Genomic DNA, 20,691 nt, shown 5'->3' with positions numbered 1-20,691 from the left:
CTAACACAATTCATTCTATGAATGACATGTGTTTCCATGTCTCCACTATATATAATTAGCATAACATATCCTGACGGGCATGGGGGTTTTATTCAGATGATAAGCTGCAAATGATAACGTTCAATAATGAAACTGATAAGAGAGTTTGAGTTTTGAAAACATTACTTTAGGCATAGTTTCTAAAATTAAACTAATTAAGCTTCTAAACCTTGTCATTATATTCATAGAACCATGCGTTTATTGCAAATAACTGTGGTTTTCTTTGCCTTTTGCAAACCTAACAACTTTCTTTGTCTTCCTTACATAACTATATGGATTAATTTAAAGACACTAGGAAAAAAACATTGCCTTAAATTGAGAAGAAGGAATACATTTGGTCTATGTTGTGGGTAATTCATAAAAACTCTGAAAAGTACATACCTATAGTGTGGTCATTTCATAAATAATGTATATAGTTAATTTGTATATCTGATCTGTGGAATATTAGGCTGTAGGAATAGATCAGATAATTATATATCACCTGTGGAGATATTTGTATTAGTTCTGACATTATGCTTTTGGTCATAGTAAACCAGTGGTGAACAGTGGTAGCAACATATTCACTTACATCTAACGTCCATTCTATGTCCTGATATCAAGACTGCTGGGGAAGGACTGATGAATTGTCCCCAGTCTGATTTTGTTTTTTAACAGGGGAATGCTACTTATAAGGAAATGAAAAAACTGCCTAGTGTGTGCCTAGTGTGTTGGCTTAGGAATGTAGAAAAGTCAAAATAATGCTCTAGGATGTTGCTAGAGTCAAGCTATGAGTTAGGCAATTCTAAGAAAACTTCTGTCCCTGTTTGGGGAGTGACAAATACAACAGTTCTCTGTAGTGCCTGAAACCAAGTCTGGCTCTGAGATTTCCTGAGTGTTGTGCTTTAAACTGTTATTTCAGTGTTTATTAATATCCAGTTAAAAAAAGATATTTAAACCTAAATAATGTGCTGATACTATTCAACATAAAATAGGGCTAGTTAAATAATTTTGTTCTTTTAAAGTAACCTCCAGAAACATAATGGCTTTCAATTCCAAATAATATTTAGACCAGATTCTTATCTGTGTATTTCTATTTATTTCAGAATAGATACTCCAAAAAATAAATTATTTCTATGAGGAGCAAATTAAGATAGGTATTGTGTCCAGCTTTCAGTGTAAACACAGAAATTGAATATTTATTATTAATGCGAATATTTTAGGAGATGCATACCTTTAAACATGTGAGTAACCCTAGGGTTTTTCTCATGCTTCAAATTAAAAATATTCTTATATACTTACTGAATAGGGTTCATGAAACCATCCTTGACTTATAGAAGAAAGCATGGAGGGATGATGGTTTACTGAAACAAAACTAAACCCCAGAGTTAGCATTTTGCTAATGAATAGGATAGAGAACCAGAATTACTGGCAGAAGAGACTCAAACATTCTGTTTGGGAAAACTGTTTTGAATGACTTAGCCTTGAAAGACAAAGTTATTATTGTCTCTCAGTAATTTATAAGCAAAACTCAAATTGAATGGAGACTGTAAATGAAAATAAATACAAGGCTGTGGTTTTCCCCAGTGCTGTGCAATATACAGCAAATGTGTGAAGGACTCATTGTTTACTTTTATATTTTTGGGAGGTTGATTCATGTTGTAATGCTTTGTTTTCTTCCTGCCGTAGAAACATAAGAAATAGCCAGTCGGTTCCAATGTAGTTTTGCTAAAGAATGCACTGGAGATGTCATTTGTGAATTTTAAGGTTTGTTGCAGTATAAATGAAGGTGGGGAAGAATTTCAATTTCCAATTTTTACAAAGGCATTCTATTTCCTGGGTATGTCTCAAGTATTTATTTTAAATAACCATTAATTAAGATTCAAAAGGAATAAAGTCTGCATAGAGTATTTTTGCTTTTTTAACTGAGGACAGTTTCTGTCACAGTCTTACAAATTCATAATCCATTGATTTTTTTTCAAGAGAGAGTACATGGTCTGCATTGTATAGAGAAAAACTGGAACTGAAGTTAATTTCTCTTTGGAAGATGAGCTATTGATGCTGAATAGAGAGGCTTGGGGGAAAGTCACTGTTAGAAAGATTATTTGTAGAAGAAAAGAGGGATTTCATGTATTGTCACCTGTGATGAAGTTTAGCTATTTTTATGGGCATAAACTCATGTAGATTTAATCTTGCAGATGGACATCTGCTGCTGGTGTTGTTTTTAAGATTTTAGGATATCTGGCACAATCTGTTCAGGAATATTTGGCAACCTACTAATTCCTCAGTGCATTGGTTAAGTCTTACACAGGCTCATAACCCAACATATTTGAAGAACCACTTTTAAGTTATAATGAATGAGATAATATAAGGGGGAAAGTATTCCAAATGCTCATCATAGTTTTGTTCTGACATATCTAATGAATTGATAACCAGGATCCAGTCAGGATCCAAACTTCCAAGCATATCATGTGTCTGAATAATTTAAAACATTGTAAGTCAACTTCTATTAAGGAAAGGAATATATTTAAAATCGAGTTTTTGGCATGGAAATCTAGCTACAAAATTAATTGTGTTGGAACGTGTGTCACTATATTCCCCTTTTCTCTAAGACATTTAACATTACGAGCGTGGAAATGCCTCAGGCCCAACAGTTCTTCAGCAAATCCCATATCTCTATTGACCTTGGTATTATGTGCCATATTTTCATACGGATTAACTGTTCTTGAACAATTTCCTTAAAGGGATGAGGCATTGGCAGGTTTTGTTAGAACATCTGGCATTTGTTTTTCCTTTTTTTTTTTTTTTTATCATCTGAGTTTTCCTCGAAGACTTTTCCTCTTCAATTCTCATTTCCACTAGGATACATCTACATTGTTCTTGCTGTGTAAAAAAAGGACCTCATAAAAGGCACAAGTAACAATATCTCCAGAGACTGAATAGATCAGCAAGCAGTCATAGAGAAGTGGCAGTATAAATAGTGGTCTCTGATTATCCATTTATCTATCTCTGATGCTGTGAACCATATTCACCTCAGAACCACAGACTCACTGAGGAGCAAATTCATTTCTGCTTTCACCAGGTAGCAGTTAGTAACATAAGTCTGATTTCAGAAGTATTTAAATTAAATTAATAAGCAAGTTAAGGGACTATTCATCAGTTTCAGAAAATGACTAGTTATCCTCTGCTTTTATGTCAACATGAACTCTAAATATTGTAAGCTGTTTCTGTGTGGAACAAAGCAGGGTTACTGAGACTGGTAAGAGACACTTCTTACTAGCAATTAACTCCTATTTTTTAAGCGTGGTAGTGTAGTGACATTGTTTTCTTTCTGTTGTTATTTCAATATAATGTTATTATGAGCAGTAATAGTAATATCATCACTGACAGTGATGATTTCACACAGCATTGCCTAGGTGCTCTGATCATAGTCCAGGGCTCTACTGCACCAGAATCTGCAAAATGAAAAAGACAATTCCTCTCCAACAGAATCACTATTCTTTATATATATCAAGGAATGAGATGCCTTACTGGGCACTGCATGCACACACAGTAATGTATTGAAAGAGCCTGGCTGTTCTCAGAAATCAAAGAAAATCAGTTTCTTTTTCATCATCTTCAAGGTGATAGAAATAGGTTTTCTCCCACACCAAAACAAGGCCAAGCTCTTTCAGACATTCTTTTGAGCATGGATTGGGTTTGAGAAAGACATTCTGCTCTTAGGTGTGGGATACAGGTTCTGTTTTAAGGTGTGAGACACACAAATGTTAGTTCCTCCTCTGATTCCAAGCAGCATTTGTCATCTCCAGTTCTGGGCAAAAGAGAGACTTAAAAAGGGGTCTTAGAAGTTCAAGTCTAGACTCTCTCTCTCTGTGTTTACATCCAACAGCATATTTGTATGAAAGTGTTAGGACCAAAACACTCATTTAAACATTTGGCCAAGAAGGTACAATGCACTGGATGCAATTTTTAAATTAAGTTCATTCGTTGCATGTTCATGCTAGTCACTCCAGATTGGTGATTGTAGGGGAAGGTTTCCATATTCCTGCTAAGTGGAAGAAGATCCAGCATGATAAATACTGCAAGCTGCTCTCTTAGATTAGTATTTCATAACCAACAGTTGTCTGTGCAGTAGGTTCTGAATACACCTTTTTGCATAGGCAATATTGGACATACGGTGGTCACTGCTAGAATTCAGTTATGCCTTCATGGTACATGGGTTACCTGGAGCAGCTATTTGGGAAATGTACGTACTGCTCTCAGCCCATACACACAGGAGACTCTTTGAGCTCAAGTTACAATTTAATTTTTTGTAGACTTTGATCAATGATGAATCTTAGCTTTTACCCGTCATGTCTGAAAACTATTATCTTGTTTATTAGGAGTGATTTAGTGGGTTAATAAAACTGATATGGCAGCTGTCCCTGTGATAACAAGTTATTGCAAGTCCCTGAACAGCTTAAGCCTATCATTTCCTTATCAGCTGTCATTTGTGTGAGTGTATGCTAAAATCAGGGCTACTAGTTGTGTAGGAACATATGTTACAACAAACCACTGCAATTAAAAGAGGAAAGCAGTTCAGCTTGTTTTTCAAAAGGTTTGTTACAAAAATTGAGAGTAAGTTGCTTGTGATGACTTTTCTTTTATTCATTATATAATAGCAATATAAATAGTAAAATACTTATATACTGTACATACACATAGAAATATGCATATAAAGACACAGAAAGAAGTTACATAAAGTAGGTTAAGGATGTTATCAGTGTGTCTGGGATGGGTATACTCAACTCTCAACAGGAAGCCCAAAACAAGCCATTCAGCTAACAACTTTGGCTTCTAAGAGAATAAAAATCTTCACAACTTACTATTCCATAAAGTATGCCTGAAAGAGCTTGAAAAGTGCAGATTGTACTTCTTTTTTAATTGCTTCTGCATAATGACTAGAAAGCTGTATTTTTTAGTAGTAAAAACTACACAAAGAGCTGAAGGAAATCGGAATGGTAACTACTATGTCTTGATACACACAGAATAGGCACTGGAAATACCTATTCTCCATAACAAAATGTCACAACAGTAAATTCTGATATGTTGGAGGAGGAGCAAGTGTATTGTCTACCACTGGAAACCTGAAAATCCAAATCATACAACAGTTCATGTTTCTAGCCCAAATATGTTAATATTGAATTAGATATTGAATAATCTAGATACTGAATCCTAACTTTCTAAAGAAGTAATGTTTTTCCTTGTCTCTGCCCACTCCAACTTTAGCAGAAGGGAATTCCACGTTTGTAGTGAAAGGATGGAGTTTTAGCTTTAGAATTTTCAAAAAGGCATGTGGTTAAAACAAAGAGATTTAGGCTGTTGAAATGAGATACAGGCAACTGCTTGCTTACATGGCCAACAACAAATGTGCAGATAACATTGTTAAGAAGTAGTCACAGCTCTGTTTTTTTTTCATCCTGTTCAGTGCACCAGCTTTGCAATGCCAAGATGAAGTAAATGTTGTCATTTGCAAGAATCCATACACGTGTATTTTCAATACCTCTTGTGTCACATGTAAAATTGCTTAATTTTCATAAAAGAACTAAAAATATTGATGCCTGTAGCATTTATGTTAGAACTCTGACAAATATTAGGAATTTCCAGATCTGGGTATTTGGCCCAAGTCTATCTGTTTAATACTCTAAACCAAAAGTAGCGGTTGAAAACTTTCAGGACTTTAGCTCACAACATAGATGACACAGTACTATATGAGAGCCAGAGGACAGCAGTCTAGCAGTAGGGCATTTAATGAAAGGTCCCACTGGCATTCTAAACCATGTTGAGGTGTCACTTTGCTTTGATCAGTCAGCTCTGACTTTAATGGGTAAAAAGGGAACTGTTATGAGCACATGATCCTATGTCTTAGCTTCTGGCTATTAATGGGTATTTAAAAGTGGTCACTTCACCACATCACCATCCCTCAGAAGAATAGAGTTATAGGCAAAAAAAAATTAACAGTAAAGATGCAGGGGAGAAACTATTTGCCTTCCTGTGGGTCACCAAGTGCCACTGCAATCTAGTGGTATTATGTTGGCTCATCAGTTTCAGGCGAAGAGTAAATGCTATGCTATTTAACAGCAGCCACTTTCTGTTCAGACTTCTTGGCTGTAAAATCCTGAATACATACCACAGTCTGTCCAGAAATAGAATGACTATTTCAGCTGAGGTTTTCATAGCTACCTCGGATAAGCAAATATGTATCACACAAATGAACATTTTCTGAAGCATCTTTTATATCTAATGGCTTTAGTCAGCTTTGCAAATATAAGCATTTGAGGGGTTTGTTCTTATCTGTGACTGTCCCATACAAAAATGGCTGTCCCAAACAGTAAAATTATAATTTCTTTTAATGGGTATCACCGCAAACAGCAGAGATGAGCTGAAAACTTTTGTTTATGTGTTCTAGGACTATTTGTTGGGGGGTTTGTGTCGTAAGAGTAAATTTCTTCAAGCTTTTGAGAAATTTCCGTGGAATTAGTGCAGTGCAACGTACTTGAACTAGAAGTATTACTTTGGAGCAGTTCAGCTAAACCAGCTGCCATGGTGTTTTCAAGCTAACTTCAGTAAAACCCAAATGAACCTGAGTATACTGTCCATAACATTCTTAGACAAATTTGGTTTAACACAATCAGTTTCTAAATCTATTGAGTGGAATTTTTAAGACAGGGCCTATCACCTTTGATAGATGAACTCAAGCAAACTTTGCCATGACTGGTAAAGAAAGAGCTGCCCCCAGCTTGCTCTCCTGCCCTTCTCCTGAAGGTCAATTCTTTTGTAGCAAAATCACTGGAAAGCAGTAAGTATCTACTGCATAGCTGCTTTCCTTAGCACCAACCCACCCTTTTTAGTGTCTTTGGTTAAGGTGTTGAGCTCAGCACTGCAGAGCCTGAGCAATATACATGTTTCCTTCTTTCATCTGTATTTGGGAGCAGTGATCTCCAGGAGGGCAGCAAGGAAGACAAATGTGGATGAAAACTGCTTAAGTGGCTGAATAATTCAGTCAGCCTGCAAGCTGAAAGAAGAATGAATGAATGAATGACAAGTTAGCATTTTAATTCATAGGAGGCTATACACTAATTTATAGGGTACGCTGGTGAGTTTCAACTGGGAAGTGCTCTGTGGCACTGTCTTAAGTGTAACAGTGGTAAGCCTGAGAAAATAAACCTGTAAATCAAACCCAGCACTTTTTCAATAAATAAAATGAGGGAGAAAGCACATTAGGGAAAAAGAGATGCAACATGTTTCTGGGAGATTTATTGTTCCAGCTACATTCTTGTAAGAGAGAAAGTGTTTTAAATTTAAAGAAGAACCTGTCCCTGAATTTTGGATCAAATCATGACAAAACTGTTTTCTGTGAGATCAGATTTTGTTTCATGTCAGTGAAAGGAATTGATAGACACTGTTAAGAAAAGCTTTCAGAAAGCATTGAAAATCAATTTGACGATTTGCTTTACTTGATATATCACTCATAAACACTCCTTTTTTTTCCCCCACAGGTATCACTATTATGGAATTGGCATTAAAGAAAGCAGTGCATACTACCACTCTGTGTATTCTGGTAAAGGTTTAACCAGGTATGGTAACATAAGACTGAAACTTAGTCAGTGAAGGTCTAACTTTAACCTTCCCTTAGGAAGGTATAGGTAGGACACTAATTTTTATTGATACCAGAACTAGTATTGCTGCATATCTCAGTGTCTTGTATTTCTATATGTAAGTAGCAGCTTGCTCCCTGAAGACAATGATTTTAACAGGTTGATCTAGACCTTTTTGTAGCGACTTCCAGTATGGCCCCTCCTTAGTCTGTATAGATCTGTACCAACTTAACCAATCCTTAGCAAAGGATTTGTTCAATTTTGTGTGAGGCATCAAAACACCATTTCCAGAACACTTGTATCATATTGTTTGCTTTTGTGTCACCCTCTGAGTTCTTTCCCCGGGACACCTTCCCATTATGAAATGTCTGGAGAATGGTGTGAAGCTGACACCTGTGGGGCAGGAGGGAGGGGTCACTGTAGATTAATATTTACAGGTCCTTTGACTGGCTAATATCAGTTTAAACCTAACCCAGGAAGCTCTAATTATATTTGTTTAAGGGACAGCTAGCAGGATCAATACGTTACGATAGCTGCCTGTTAGTTTGCCAAAGATTAATAGTTCGTAAAACAAATGTCTCTGTTCACATATGGCTTGAACGACGGCTTTCATTGTCTACAGCAGTATATCTGTATTAAGTGGGGACTCTGAGAAAGTAAAGGGATAAATGAGTTTATGATTACATATAGAAAATTCAGCTGGTGGCATATTTAGGTTATATCCAAAGAGACTTTTTCCAAGCAATGTGACAAGTGTAAAAATTGATTGCAAATGATGCTTAAAATGAGGGATCTCTTCATTGCAGAATTTAAGGTGTAATAGACTGGAATATGCCATTTCCTTGTCCAGTGTTTATCCAGAGCTGTGGAGGTGTTTTTGGGACACAGTGAGATGAGGTTCTTTAATAATACAGAATTATCTTGAACAACTTGCTCATTTAATTGACTTAAAAGACAGTTATTTTCATTTAAGGGAATATAATCACTCTTAGTCATCACTTTTGTGTCAGCCAGTGCCCTTTTCATGTAAAGCTCTGTCTTTGCAGAATCTAGCAACAATGAACACAAAGAAATTGGAGGTACTGCAAAATTCCCCACAGCTGCATTTCCAACAGTATATGCTCACATAAAGGTGGCACAGATACTCTCTAAGATTTTCAAGAGTACTCACTAGATTCACCAGTTAGGAAACTTGTCTTTATGTGGGAACTGTGCTCTCATGTGTGAGAAGTTGAATTTTCCAGGTCCAGCACTGAAATTGCCTCCCTAGCTGATTTAGAACAGAAGCTCAAATGCTCATTTTGCAGTCTGGTTGGATTTTTCTGTGTGAAGAGAATGATGCAGTAGCCTGAAGTTAAGAACAAGCTTCTGGGTAAGGGAAGAGTCAGGCAGTATAGAGATTCAAAATTGAGAGTGAATCTCCCAGTTGCTGGCTGCTGTACATAAGGATCCATCATAAAATCTGTCTGTTCTGGTAGGTTAGCTATACATATAGTTCCTGGATTAAGCCTGGGGGAGAATTAGGCAGTTAAAATATAAGGGTTGATAATGGTATCAGGTCACACCATGTCCGTGCACAAATATAGGCATATGGAGGCCTTTACCATAAGGCTTACATGTTAGACGGCAGCTTGTGAAAAGATTAGAATGGGCAATGGGGCTCACTTTAGATGCCTAAATATAGGCCTCTACTGCTATTTCAAACTAAATTGGTATTTGTGCATGAAGATTTAGGTAATAGAGCTGAGTACAATAGTCCTTAGATGCAGGGTTGCAGATGCCCGAATCCTTAAATTCCCCTCTAATTTTGACCTCCCAGTTCATTTAAATATCAAGTCTTGCACTGTGAAAAGAGCATGCCTAACATGCTAACACCAAAAATCATTAGCATCCACAGAACTGTGTGAAGGGCAGTGTTAGCTAGCAATTAAGGCTCTGAAGGAACAATGTCAGCAGGTGCTGCCTCATGTTTTTGGTGTACGTTCTGTGTACATTTTGCTGCACATGTGGAAATCCACACGCCGTGACAAATAAATCAGCTGTGAAGGTAATAAGCTCCACATTGTAACACACTGAGTGATGCCTTCTTTCATACTTACCTACCAACAACCAAGGGAATTCTGTAGGTAACATGTGCTAGATCATCACATGATGGGAGCTGTCAGGCACCTGTGGCTGGCCTGGGTGGGACAACTGCTCAGCCTCTGATTTTCTGTCCTGCCAGCAGAGCATCTCAACAACATGAAATCACAATATTGCTGCTAATAATTATAAGACTTCATGTTGCCTGTAGTATCTTATCAGTTGGCAGCTAGCAGAACAGAAAATAACAATAATCCAACAACATTTATCATTATACTGATCCATTAGAATATCTGTAATTACACATTGTCTGGTTTAGTAATTATGATTTAAAAAGTGTGCTTTCTAATTTCTGCACTGAAAAGTTGCCTGATAGTCCAATGACTTCACTGGGAATCTCTCAATTGGACCCTTAATAAGACATACACTATACTGCAATACATTTTTGCCAGTTTATGAATCTTTCATCTCAGAAATGCATTTCACCTGCATCTAAATAATGCTGTGGTGAAAAAGAACAGAAAATCACTATAATTTCTTCATTTTCATAAGAAAAGTAAATAATAGATTTTTTTTTTTCTACTTCTAATTTACTCAGCTATGTCAAAGAATTTTTTGTATTTCCTGGTAAAGACCTTAAGGACTCACACCTATGCTGCCCTTTTGCTATTTATGAAGTTGTAAAGATCCAAAGAAAAAACTGAAACTGTGTTTTATACTTTACCGTTAAGTCAGTGATCTGAATCATCATGTTTTAGAAGTAGGTGTCCTGACATCCTCAGGCATTTGCATATCAATAGAAGAAGTTAAAAAAAAAACAAACCAAAAACAAAACCCCCCGTGATTTTTATTGTAACTACATTTGGAGGAATGTAATCTTTTTTCTAATAGATCAATTGCATATGTATTTATATCTGCAAACTCTAAAAAAGTTCCTCTTATGAAAAAAATCACCAATTGTGTTTATTTTCAAAGGTTCTCTGGAAGCAAGTTAAAGAACGAGGTAAGTGTTGTAGTATGTTTCCTTTTACTTCTGTTATAATTGAAATATTATATGATCTCTGGTTTTCATTTCTTTGAAAATTACAACAATATTTTCATTGAAGATTAGACTGAATAACGTCTCTTTTTCATGAGCTGAGCATTTGCTTCTCTGAATATTCAAAGAAAAATAAGATTTTTCTTAAAATTAACCCCACTTTCTGGGGTTCTGTTTCTGATCCAGTTCCCCATAATCACAGAGGCTCATAATAGACCCTCTTAAGCAAAGGATCAAGCTCTACATTAGCTTTTTTGCATCCGTAACTTTGGCTTTTTCAGAATCTCATTTATCTGATTGGAAGCCAAAAGATTTTTTTTTTAATAAACAGAATTGTATACCTCTTGGTCAGGATTGTCTGTTTCTAATTTTTGGTTTTTATGACATTTTCTTGTGATATGTATTTTCACCACTTTAACTTGCTAGATGGAGCAAGCAACACTTTTAAGCACCTCTGATCAGCCTTATAGCCTTTCACTCTACTTGTTCTCATTTGAGTATCTTTATAGAAAAAAAAATCATAGAGACTTGTAAATGGCATATCTCCAATTTCTATCAGATATGTGCCTTCTGATGAACTCTAGAACTGTGTTTGTTTTTTTTGTTCTGGTTTTGTTTGTTGTTTTTTTTTGTGGGTTTTTTCTTCTTTCTTTTCCCCCACAAGTAACCTACATTTTTGCTACTGTATGCTATGATATAGTCACTGTCATTGTGGTTGTATTCATACTAGAGAATTATGGATTATTGTACATTAAGGGTTAAGAATTGCTCCCAGGGTTTTGCTTTGACACTGAGTTCAACTGTCATGACATAGCCTGCATGTATTAATATTAAACTCCTGAACATACAAAACAACATAAGCACATCTCATCCACATTGCCGCAGAGAAAAGTCCCTAGCATGCAGGTATTTTTGAGGCATTACTAGGAATTGTTTGATGGACTGCTAATTGGCATGGGCCAAAAGAATGCCAGGGTCCATTCTGCATAACAGTGTTCCAGCATTGCCTGGGAATGTTTCCTTGCACCATTTAGTTTACTAGACTAAATATACCCTCTATGATCAACTGATACACGGAAAGTCGTCTTTTTCATTTCCAGATAAGCAACTTCTCACTGGTAGCAGAAATTCTTATTTCTGAAAATGTAGCTTTGCTCTATTGATTTTCGTCCCATTTATTGCCATTATCTCAAAGCCATCCAGATCTTTCCACATGACCTCTTGGTCTTCCTCTTTATTGATGATTTCATTAGCTCATATCAGTCAATTTAATCTATGAAATGTTCAATGTGATCAGCTCCAAGTCTGATATTTGACAATCTTCAATCCCTTTTCAACCAAGTAGCTTCCCTGTCAACACAACTTGTTAGCATTTCAGTTGGAGTCAGTTTCTTAAACATTTTACATTCCTGTACTAATCCCCATTCTCACCAGCATAACTAATGATTTCCCCTGGTGACACCGTGTCCAGTAGATTAGATCTGCTGCATTTTCCCCATTCAGGTAATCTGCTATCTTATCAAAAAAAGATAGTGTTATGCCATGGGATATCCCCAGCATATTCAAGGATTCATGAGCACTAGTACAGCATTCATTCTTTCAGAGTTTTGAGATGGGAAATGTTTGGCTCCCTTGGCATAAATTAATGCACATTCACTTCCATCTCTTATGTGGCATTCCCCATCCGGTTGGGAATTAACCGTCCCATAAACCTGTTCAATACATTTGCTCTCCCAAAGTTCAATACATTTGTCCTCCCAGAAAAGGAATCACAGAGAATTTGTCAGAAATAAGCAAGAAAGAGCACATCAGTATGAGTTTTTGATAGCTCTGTGTTGTCTGGAATTATTGAGGCAGGTCTTAAATGAAAAAAACCAAAAATATCTTTCATGGTCAAAACTTTTTTAACAATCTCAGTGTACTGAAGATTAGGCAGCGTACTTTCACATAAAAGTGAACAGGTTATATATCCTTATTCATTTGCTTGAAAGTTGCCATGGTTTAAACGCAGTCAGCCACATGACAAAAGTACATGCAATTAGGTATTCTAGAAAGATTTACAATGATTGCATAAGGAGTAATTCTCAATAGGAACATAAAGACATTGAAAAGATGTTAAAGCACTGATTGTCTAAATATACTGAGTAAATGGCATTTGAATGAACACTTATTGAGTGCCAGGGACACTGTTTACTTCTGGCATGTTTTATCACATTTTCTAGTATTCTCTCTGTAGGGGGAGATATCAGCAAATTCTTTTATCTAAACCAGTTAGTGCACCATTAGAGTCTGCATGGTTAATTAGGCAGATAATATTACTGTCATTATCTTAATGTTAAATGGTCATTAGAAACAGATGGCATTAAATTGAAAGGGCAAGTGGCAGTGGGTTAAAATATTAAGCCTAGAACTGAGGCACAGTCATTACCATTAGCAAGGTAAAATCATTGCAGATTACCCTCTCTTAAACCTCCCACCAGCATCACTGCCTTCTTTTAAATTAACTAATCCCTCTTAATCAGAACTTTTAATATATTTCATAGGTAATTACATAATAAAATCATTAAGATTACTCCTGTTATTAAAAAAGAAAAAACAAACCTCCTGGTACTGATAGGCAGCTGTAACACCACAGAAGTATTGACAGGAAGATGTACTATTGTTTCTACATTTCTTCAATTTCTTTGACTTAGAGTTTTATACATATTTGAATAGTAGATAGGGCAGTCAAAGTGTGTTTACACAGTGTATACTTTCATTCCTTGCTGTCTGTTTTGGCAGACATTTCACCCTATAAAAATAGGGAGATACATATATAGTAAATAAGTCAGTTAGTTATAGTTTTCTAAATGCAGTAGTTGAGAGAATTTCCCTTGAAACTGGCCTCTAATTCACAAATCAACGTTTATAGGGAAATACTCCCCTTTGCACACTTTTATACTATGTGTTATACTATATACCTATTATTTCCACTTCAGTGAAATCTTACTGTATGCAAATGGGTAGGAAAAGGCCGCTTCAAGTGCCATTCAAATGTCTTTGGCATGGTTATGTATCCATCCATTAGTACAAAGGGAATCTGCACAGGTGTAATGGATTTACTGCAGGTATATACAGAAGGCCTCTCAAGGCTCTGCACACTGCTTTGATATATGCACTGGGTGGGCTAAAATGGAACCAAAGGTTTTAGCCAAATAGTCTTCTCTAGGTTTGAATGCCATTCTATGAGAATAAGTACAATTCCATCAGTAAGGACAGAATCATAATACAGAATTTATTGCTTCTCTTGAGAATGAGGGTTTCATCTTACTTATACCATTTGAATGCTTACTGAGCATAATATGGTGTTGTCATGGTTTAAATTCAGCCACACAGTCTCTCTCTCACTCCCCCCCCTTCCTCCCCCCTGCTCCCAGAGGGATGGGGAGAAGAATCAAAAGAATGTAACTCCCACGGGTTGAGATATGAACAGTCCAGTAACGAAGGTATAACACAAATCACTGCTGCTACCACCAATAATAATAATGATAAGGGAAATAACAACGGAAGAGAATACAACTGCTCATCACCCGCCAACCAATACCCAGCCTGACTGAGTAGTTACCCTTCCGGGTAACTGCCCCCAGTTTATATAGTGGGCATGACGTGCTGTGGTATGGAATACCTCTTTGGTCAGTTTGGGTCAGGTGTCCTGTCTCTGCTTCCTCCCGGCTTCCCCTCCTCCCTGGCAGAGCATGAGGCTCAGAAAGTCCTTGGTCAGACTAAACATTACTAAGCAGCAACTAAAAACATCGGTGTTATCAGTGCTGTTCCCAGGCTGAAAGTCAAAAACACAGAGCTGCACCAGCTACTAAGAAGGTGAAAAATGACTGCTACTTCTGAACCCAGGACAGGTGTGCATTATAAATATAAGCATGGTAATTCTGTATCACTACAGAATGTTATTGCTCAGCTTTACTGTGAAGTAGACTGAATCAGATTCTGTGCAAGTATTAGGAGTCTAAATAAGGGTTGATTTGCCATATGTTGCTTAACAGTCAGTATCCACATATACAAGGCAGCTTGTTGTTTCACCCTTCAATCCCATCTCTTCAAAGGTTAGCACCTAATAGTTATTCAAGGTATTTTTTCAATCTGTCACTAGTACAAGATGTGTCTACAGTATTTCAGGTGTCACAAGCTAAAGCAGCTTAAGAGGCTTAAGAACTCTTAAGAACTGAAAGAAACTCAGCAGAATTTAGCATAATTCAGGAGGAATTTAACTTGTATCAAGGTCAACATTGACTGTGTCTCAGCAATAATTGGAGAACACTAAATGTCCAAGAATACCATTCTTACTGATATATGAAACTGGGGCTTCATGTCAAGTCTGCAACAATCACAAAGAGATTAATATTAAATATTTAGGTCGTAAGTGTCTGTAGACCCTACATACCATCACATTCATAACACTATAACATCAGACTTCATGATCAACTAAAATAATGGTTGCCATAGTAAACCAGCAGAAGTCACTATTGCCGTGCTATCGGAACAAGAAGAGAGCAAGGAAGAACAATAATATCTCCACTACTCTAGATCCTTCTACTAGCAAGATACATATTAAATAAAACTTAGGGTTTTATATCTCCATGAGGGTATGAGGGTCTTCATGAGGGTATGACAGTCCACACTGTAGAGGAGAGAATTTTTTACTTCAGTTTTTAAACATAGATCAACCCAAAGGTCATAGAATTACATGAAGTAATGTGGTTTAAAGGCTGCATTACTCTGAAAACTGCATTTGGTAGAGTTTAGATCTGGCACATATCTATTTACCTTCCTGAGCTGGAACTCAAATCCAGATATGAATCAGTATTTTGAAGGATTATCTGAACATAAATATTCAGGAATGTTGAGAGACTTGTGAGATAATATGCAACTTAGCATGGATTTCTGGTTTCAGTTGAATCTGTATTGGTTATTTCAATGCTCCTATTTTTTCCCTTCCATTTCAGGGTGGTTTCACTCGTAAATATTCTCTGAGTTCCAAAACTGGGACTCTCCTCCCAGAGTTTCCAAGTGCTCAACACCTTTTGCTTCAAGGGTGCATTTCTAAAGACAAGGTAAAATGTGAGCTACTTCTCTTCTGACTTACTTACAGATCAAAAATTACCACAGAATGTTTCTCCATATCTTAGCCTTTGAGGTATTGACATGAAAGAGCCAGAAATGTCCATAATCAAACAGAGGTGACTGATTTATAGAGGGGGCAAACCTTTACCAACACCGATTAACTGGCTTTCCACTGGAAAGGTGGTTGAATTATTTACCTATTAACTGACCTGGTATTTTACACACTGATGGTATGTAAGAATGGGAGAGCAAAACAAACAAATAACTGAGAGTTGTATTCGTTCTAAATGTCTTTGGTTTTAAGGTAAATTTTGTTCTGACTAGATCAGAACAAATTCACAACAAATAATTAGATGAACTTTGCTCTTTTTGATTAATTGCTTGAAAAGAAACTGAAAATCTGAACATATATTATTTTTTTTAGTTAGTAAAATTTTGTTCCCTAAATCAATACTTAGTATTGCTCATCCTAAAAGTAACTGTTCAGTTAGAAGTATTGCTGACATATGTTTTAGGTCTTTGACTCCTTGCCTATGTGCTACGTTTGTGTTATTTCTGGTCACATTACAGGTGGCTACATCCCTGAATTGTGCTGGAAACCTTTTGATACACATTAAGAACTCTCCAGTTTAGCCTCCAGTACAGGTCATGATGTTGGCTATCATCTTGAGAAATGTTGCTTTAAAGCTTTTTGGTTTATGATCCCTTCCTCTAAAGTTTAATCTTTGAAAGTGGTGAAGCCAAGGATTCCTATTGTGAGGACTGAACAAAAGGAGCCATCTGTAGGACAGAGATCTTAGCTAGAAATCTTACAGCTCCTAAAGAAAACACAAGAATTGTGTGCATCAACTGCTGTTACAGTCTCCCATCAGTGAACTGGCATTTCTCATATATACAGCATTCTTGTAACATTTAAATCTGAAGAACATTTGAGATTCCATGCAGACCCAACACAGCAGTGTAAGCAAAATTGAGTTTTACCACTCCAACAATAAAGAAAAAGATGCAACTCATTTTATCTTCATTTTGGGTTGAAGCATTTAATTGCTCTGATGTTTGAACCAGACGATGAGGGGCTCAGCATAGCTTTGCAGATGGCTGTGGACAGACTCATGGAGTTATGAGAAGACTATGGGAAGAGAGATGAATTCCTGTGTGCCTGCTGCTCTCTCTTTCCTTGCTGCTTTTTCCTCATTCCTTGTTGTCTTGTGTCCTGTTTTATTTTCTTACCATCTTTCACTTCCTTCACCTTGTCTGGCCAAGGGTTGCTGAACCTAAGATATTTAGGTACTCTGTTGAAGAAATCCTGTTCATGAAGTTTGATTCCTGCATTAAACTCCTCAGAATCTGCAGGCAACTGAAATCTCTGGGGAATTAATAAATGTAGGAGCCAGCACTAAAATAGATTGATAATTTCTTCATTTTAAGTTTCTGAAAAAAGCTTACCCAAACCTTTAACTTCCATCAACCCCTTCAAAAAATAAAACAACAAAACTCTAAAATGTTCTTGAGTCTCACACTTTGCCCGTGTTTTTCAAAGATATGTAATTACAGAAGCAGATCTGAAAGTCAGCAAGGTCTGTTTTCAAAGAAATCTGTATGCTAAACCTATTGAAATAAGGTGGTACTAGGCGCATTTGAAACCTGATATTGGTTTGCCAGAGAAGTTCACAAGCTGTGACAAACTTCCTGTGATTCAGGACCGTAAGAATGGTTTTGCTAGCATTTTTCTTTCCTTAAGATACTTTATAAAATTTCTTGGTTTATAATCTGATACAGATTTTAAAATTTACTATGTTTTACAAAGTCTTGTAATACCTCTGAAGAGTTGTTAAAGTGAGGGAACACTCCACTCAGATAAATTAGCCTGATGAGATGAAAGGGAGTTCTGCTTTTTAAAGTTCTGTTCATGTAAAGCCGTGATTAAACTTTGACCAAATGACTGGCAGCTATTTTCTCATTTGTCTAACCAGATGATGGTTCAGAACACTCATAGACGCCTATAGTAGCCTAATGATTAACTTGAACTACTCTTTGGGATTAATCTTAGCTTCAGAAAGGGGAATTTACTTTGCCATCTGACTGGCTAATCTAGCTATTGCTTTGCTTTGATAGCCACATTTTCACAGTGTATAGAGTCTCAGATGTTACATTTCTGACAACAGCATCAAGACTCAAAGATGTCAATAAAATCTAGAGTCACCTCCTCATTACTTCTGGCTATACAGGCTGCCTATTTGTGCATATGCATTGTAATGCAATTTATATTCTATATTTAAATACTAACTACAGAAAGCAGAAATCTACATCACTAGCAGTGGAGAGCTAAGAAACTCTGTTTAATCTTTCTTTCTTCCAAAATAGGTAGATACTCTTATCATGATGTACAAGACACACTGTCAGTGTGTCCTTGACAATGCAATTAATGGGAACTTCGAAGAGGTAAGGTTGTTTGAACACACATTCTTGGTATATGTGCACAGGGAGACAAGGAAGTGTTATTTATGTCCATGAATCTCGTTCTTACTCCTTTAGATTCAGCATTTCTTATTACATTTTTGGCAAGGAATGCCCGACCATCTTCTTCCTCTGCTTGAAAATCCCATCATTGTTGACATCTTCTGTGTTTGTGACTCAATACTGTATAAGGTAAGTTAAGCATTTAGCTTCGTGGGTACATTACAGCTTCTGCTTGTGTTAAAACAACATTGAAGTTAGAGTAACAGGATGCTGTGGCTGCTTTCTGCCTCTCATTTGTGTAAATCAGGAAGGATTCAGTTGAAATAATGAAATTTGGTGCATGTAAAAGCTGAAGTCCAGTCTCAGCTCTGCTGACCACTTGTTATGTGACTACAGGATGTACAGTAATAGTGAAATCCTGACCTACTTGCTTGGCTGCTTCACCGACAAGGCTAAATTAAGACTGGATGGAAACTGAAGCCTTGTTTTTACTTAAAAGATTATTCAGGTTAGACATAATGAAGAAGTTCTTTATTGTAAGGGTGATGAGGCACTGGAACAGGCTGGCTAAAGAAGTGGTAAATTCTCTATCCCTGGCAATGTTCAAGGCCAGGTTGGGCAGAGCCTTGGGTGACATGGTCTAGTGTGAGGTGTTCCTGCCCATGGCAGGGGGGTTGGAACTAAATGTTATTAAGGTCCTTTCCAACCCAAACCATTCTCTGAGTCTATGATTGCTGCAGTTTCTACCAACAAAGACAGTCTGTGACAGATCAGTGAGGTAATTCCACACTCAAATCTGCTACTCACAGGTTATGTCAGGCCGAGGCTTCATGTTACAAAGCGGGAAGAATACTGGGTTAAGATATTCCTGCCTCTCCTGCCTGCTACACTCTGCTTCTATTCCTATGCTGCTGGATGTACCAGCAAAACTGCTGCACTCTGAATTTTTGGGGGTTTAAAAAAATCTATGGAACATTTGTTTTGCAGAGGTTTTGTGCCATATGTGTTATTTAATCTAGTTAACAGCATGATCACAGAAATAGCTGAAACTAAGTGAAACTGAGGAGTACTGTAAGGTCAGTATTGGTTCATAGAGAAGGGATTCAGAGCAGCCCTGTGGAGAAGGACTTGGGGGTGTTGGTTGATGAGAAAATGAACATGAGCTGGCTTCAGTGTGCGCTCGCAGCCTGGAAAGCCAACCGTATCCTGGGCTGCATCAAAAGGAGCATGACCAGCAGGTCGAAGGAGGTGATCCTGCCCCTCTACTCTGCTCTTGTGAGACCTCACCTGGAGTATTGTGTGCAGTTCTGGTGTCCTCAACATAAAAAGAACATGGAACTGTTGGAACAAGTCCAGAGAAGGGCCACGAGGATGATCAGGGGACTGGAACACCTCCCGTATGAAGACAGGCTGAGGAAGTTGGAGCTGTTCAGCCTGGAGAAGAGAAGGCTGCGTGGAGACCTCATAGTAGCCTTCCAGTATCTGAAGGGGGCCTATAGGGATGCTGGGCAGGGACTCTTCATTAGGGACTGTAGTGATAGGACAAGGGGTAATGGGTTAAAACTTAAACAGGGGAATTTTAGTTTGGATATAAGGAGGAAGTTCTTTACTGTAAGGGTGGTGCGGCAGTGGAATGGATTGCCCAGGGAGGTTGTGAATGCTTCATCCCTGGTGGTGTTCAAGGCCAGGTTGGACGAAGGCTTGGGTAGCATGGTTTAGTGTGAGGTGTCCCTGCCCATGGCCGGGGGGTTGGAACTTGATGTTCTTAAGGTCTTTTCCAACCCTAACTATTCTATGATTCTATGATTCTATAATAGAACACTGGGGAAAAAAATGTAATGGCACTGGAGCTTTTAATTTGGAACATCAGATCAGTTCATTAATTAATAGCTGCCAAGTACTTTAAGTTCCTTTGGTAGGACATGCCATATGAATAGAAAAGTTTTGTCATCTCTTTAACAAATTTCAGGACCACATATCAATGGGAAGAAATAACTATAAGGGCTAATGGTAGAACACCAAGCAGTCAAAGCAAGGGACTTGGGACTATTTATCACTGAGTGTGTCACAGCCATCTATTTCATTCTTTAATGTACAAAAACATGGTGGAAAAAATCCAGAAAAGATGAAACTATGTATTTACTAAAAACATATCAAACTGTAAAGTTAGAAGAGGTGTTTTAGCTGGCAGGGAGATGTAACAGTAATTAGCATCAAGAATCATAATTACTGCCCTGGAGATGAGCCATTAAGCCTCATTACTTGTAGAGGTTATAATGTACCTTAAGTTTATGAGGTTTTCCTTTCTCTAAAAGTGCTGCCAATATTAATTTTATTTGTAAT

General features: G+C 37.2%; 1 protein-coding gene across 1 annotated transcript in view; it reads left to right on the top strand.

The window, feature by feature from the left end:
• The window catches only part of RFX6 (regulatory factor X6), a 39,697-nt gene that overhangs the window by 5,040 nt on the left and 13,966 nt on the right, over positions 1 to 20,691 (top strand). The window contains exons 5-9 of the mRNA XM_061460078.1: positions 7,554 to 7,631; positions 10,710 to 10,737; positions 15,771 to 15,878; positions 18,253 to 18,330; positions 18,424 to 18,537. Of these exons, the coding sequence (XP_061316062.1) occupies positions 7,554 to 7,631; positions 10,710 to 10,737; positions 15,771 to 15,878; positions 18,253 to 18,330; positions 18,424 to 18,537 (406 nt within the window). The remainder of the gene's footprint in view (positions 1 to 7,553; positions 7,632 to 10,709; positions 10,738 to 15,770; positions 15,879 to 18,252; positions 18,331 to 18,423; positions 18,538 to 20,691) is intronic.

This window comes from Pezoporus flaviventris, unplaced genomic scaffold (genome assembly GCF_033815535.1).
Source record: "Pezoporus flaviventris isolate CSIRO_AGI_PZ_B2104156 unplaced genomic scaffold, CSIRO_AGI_Pfla_v1 ptg000031l, whole genome shotgun sequence".
Lineage (NCBI taxonomy): Eukaryota > Metazoa > Chordata > Aves > Psittaciformes > Psittacidae > Pezoporus > Pezoporus flaviventris.
The sequence above is the reverse complement of the archived record's forward strand: the minus strand, read 5'-3'. Positions and strand labels throughout refer to the sequence as shown.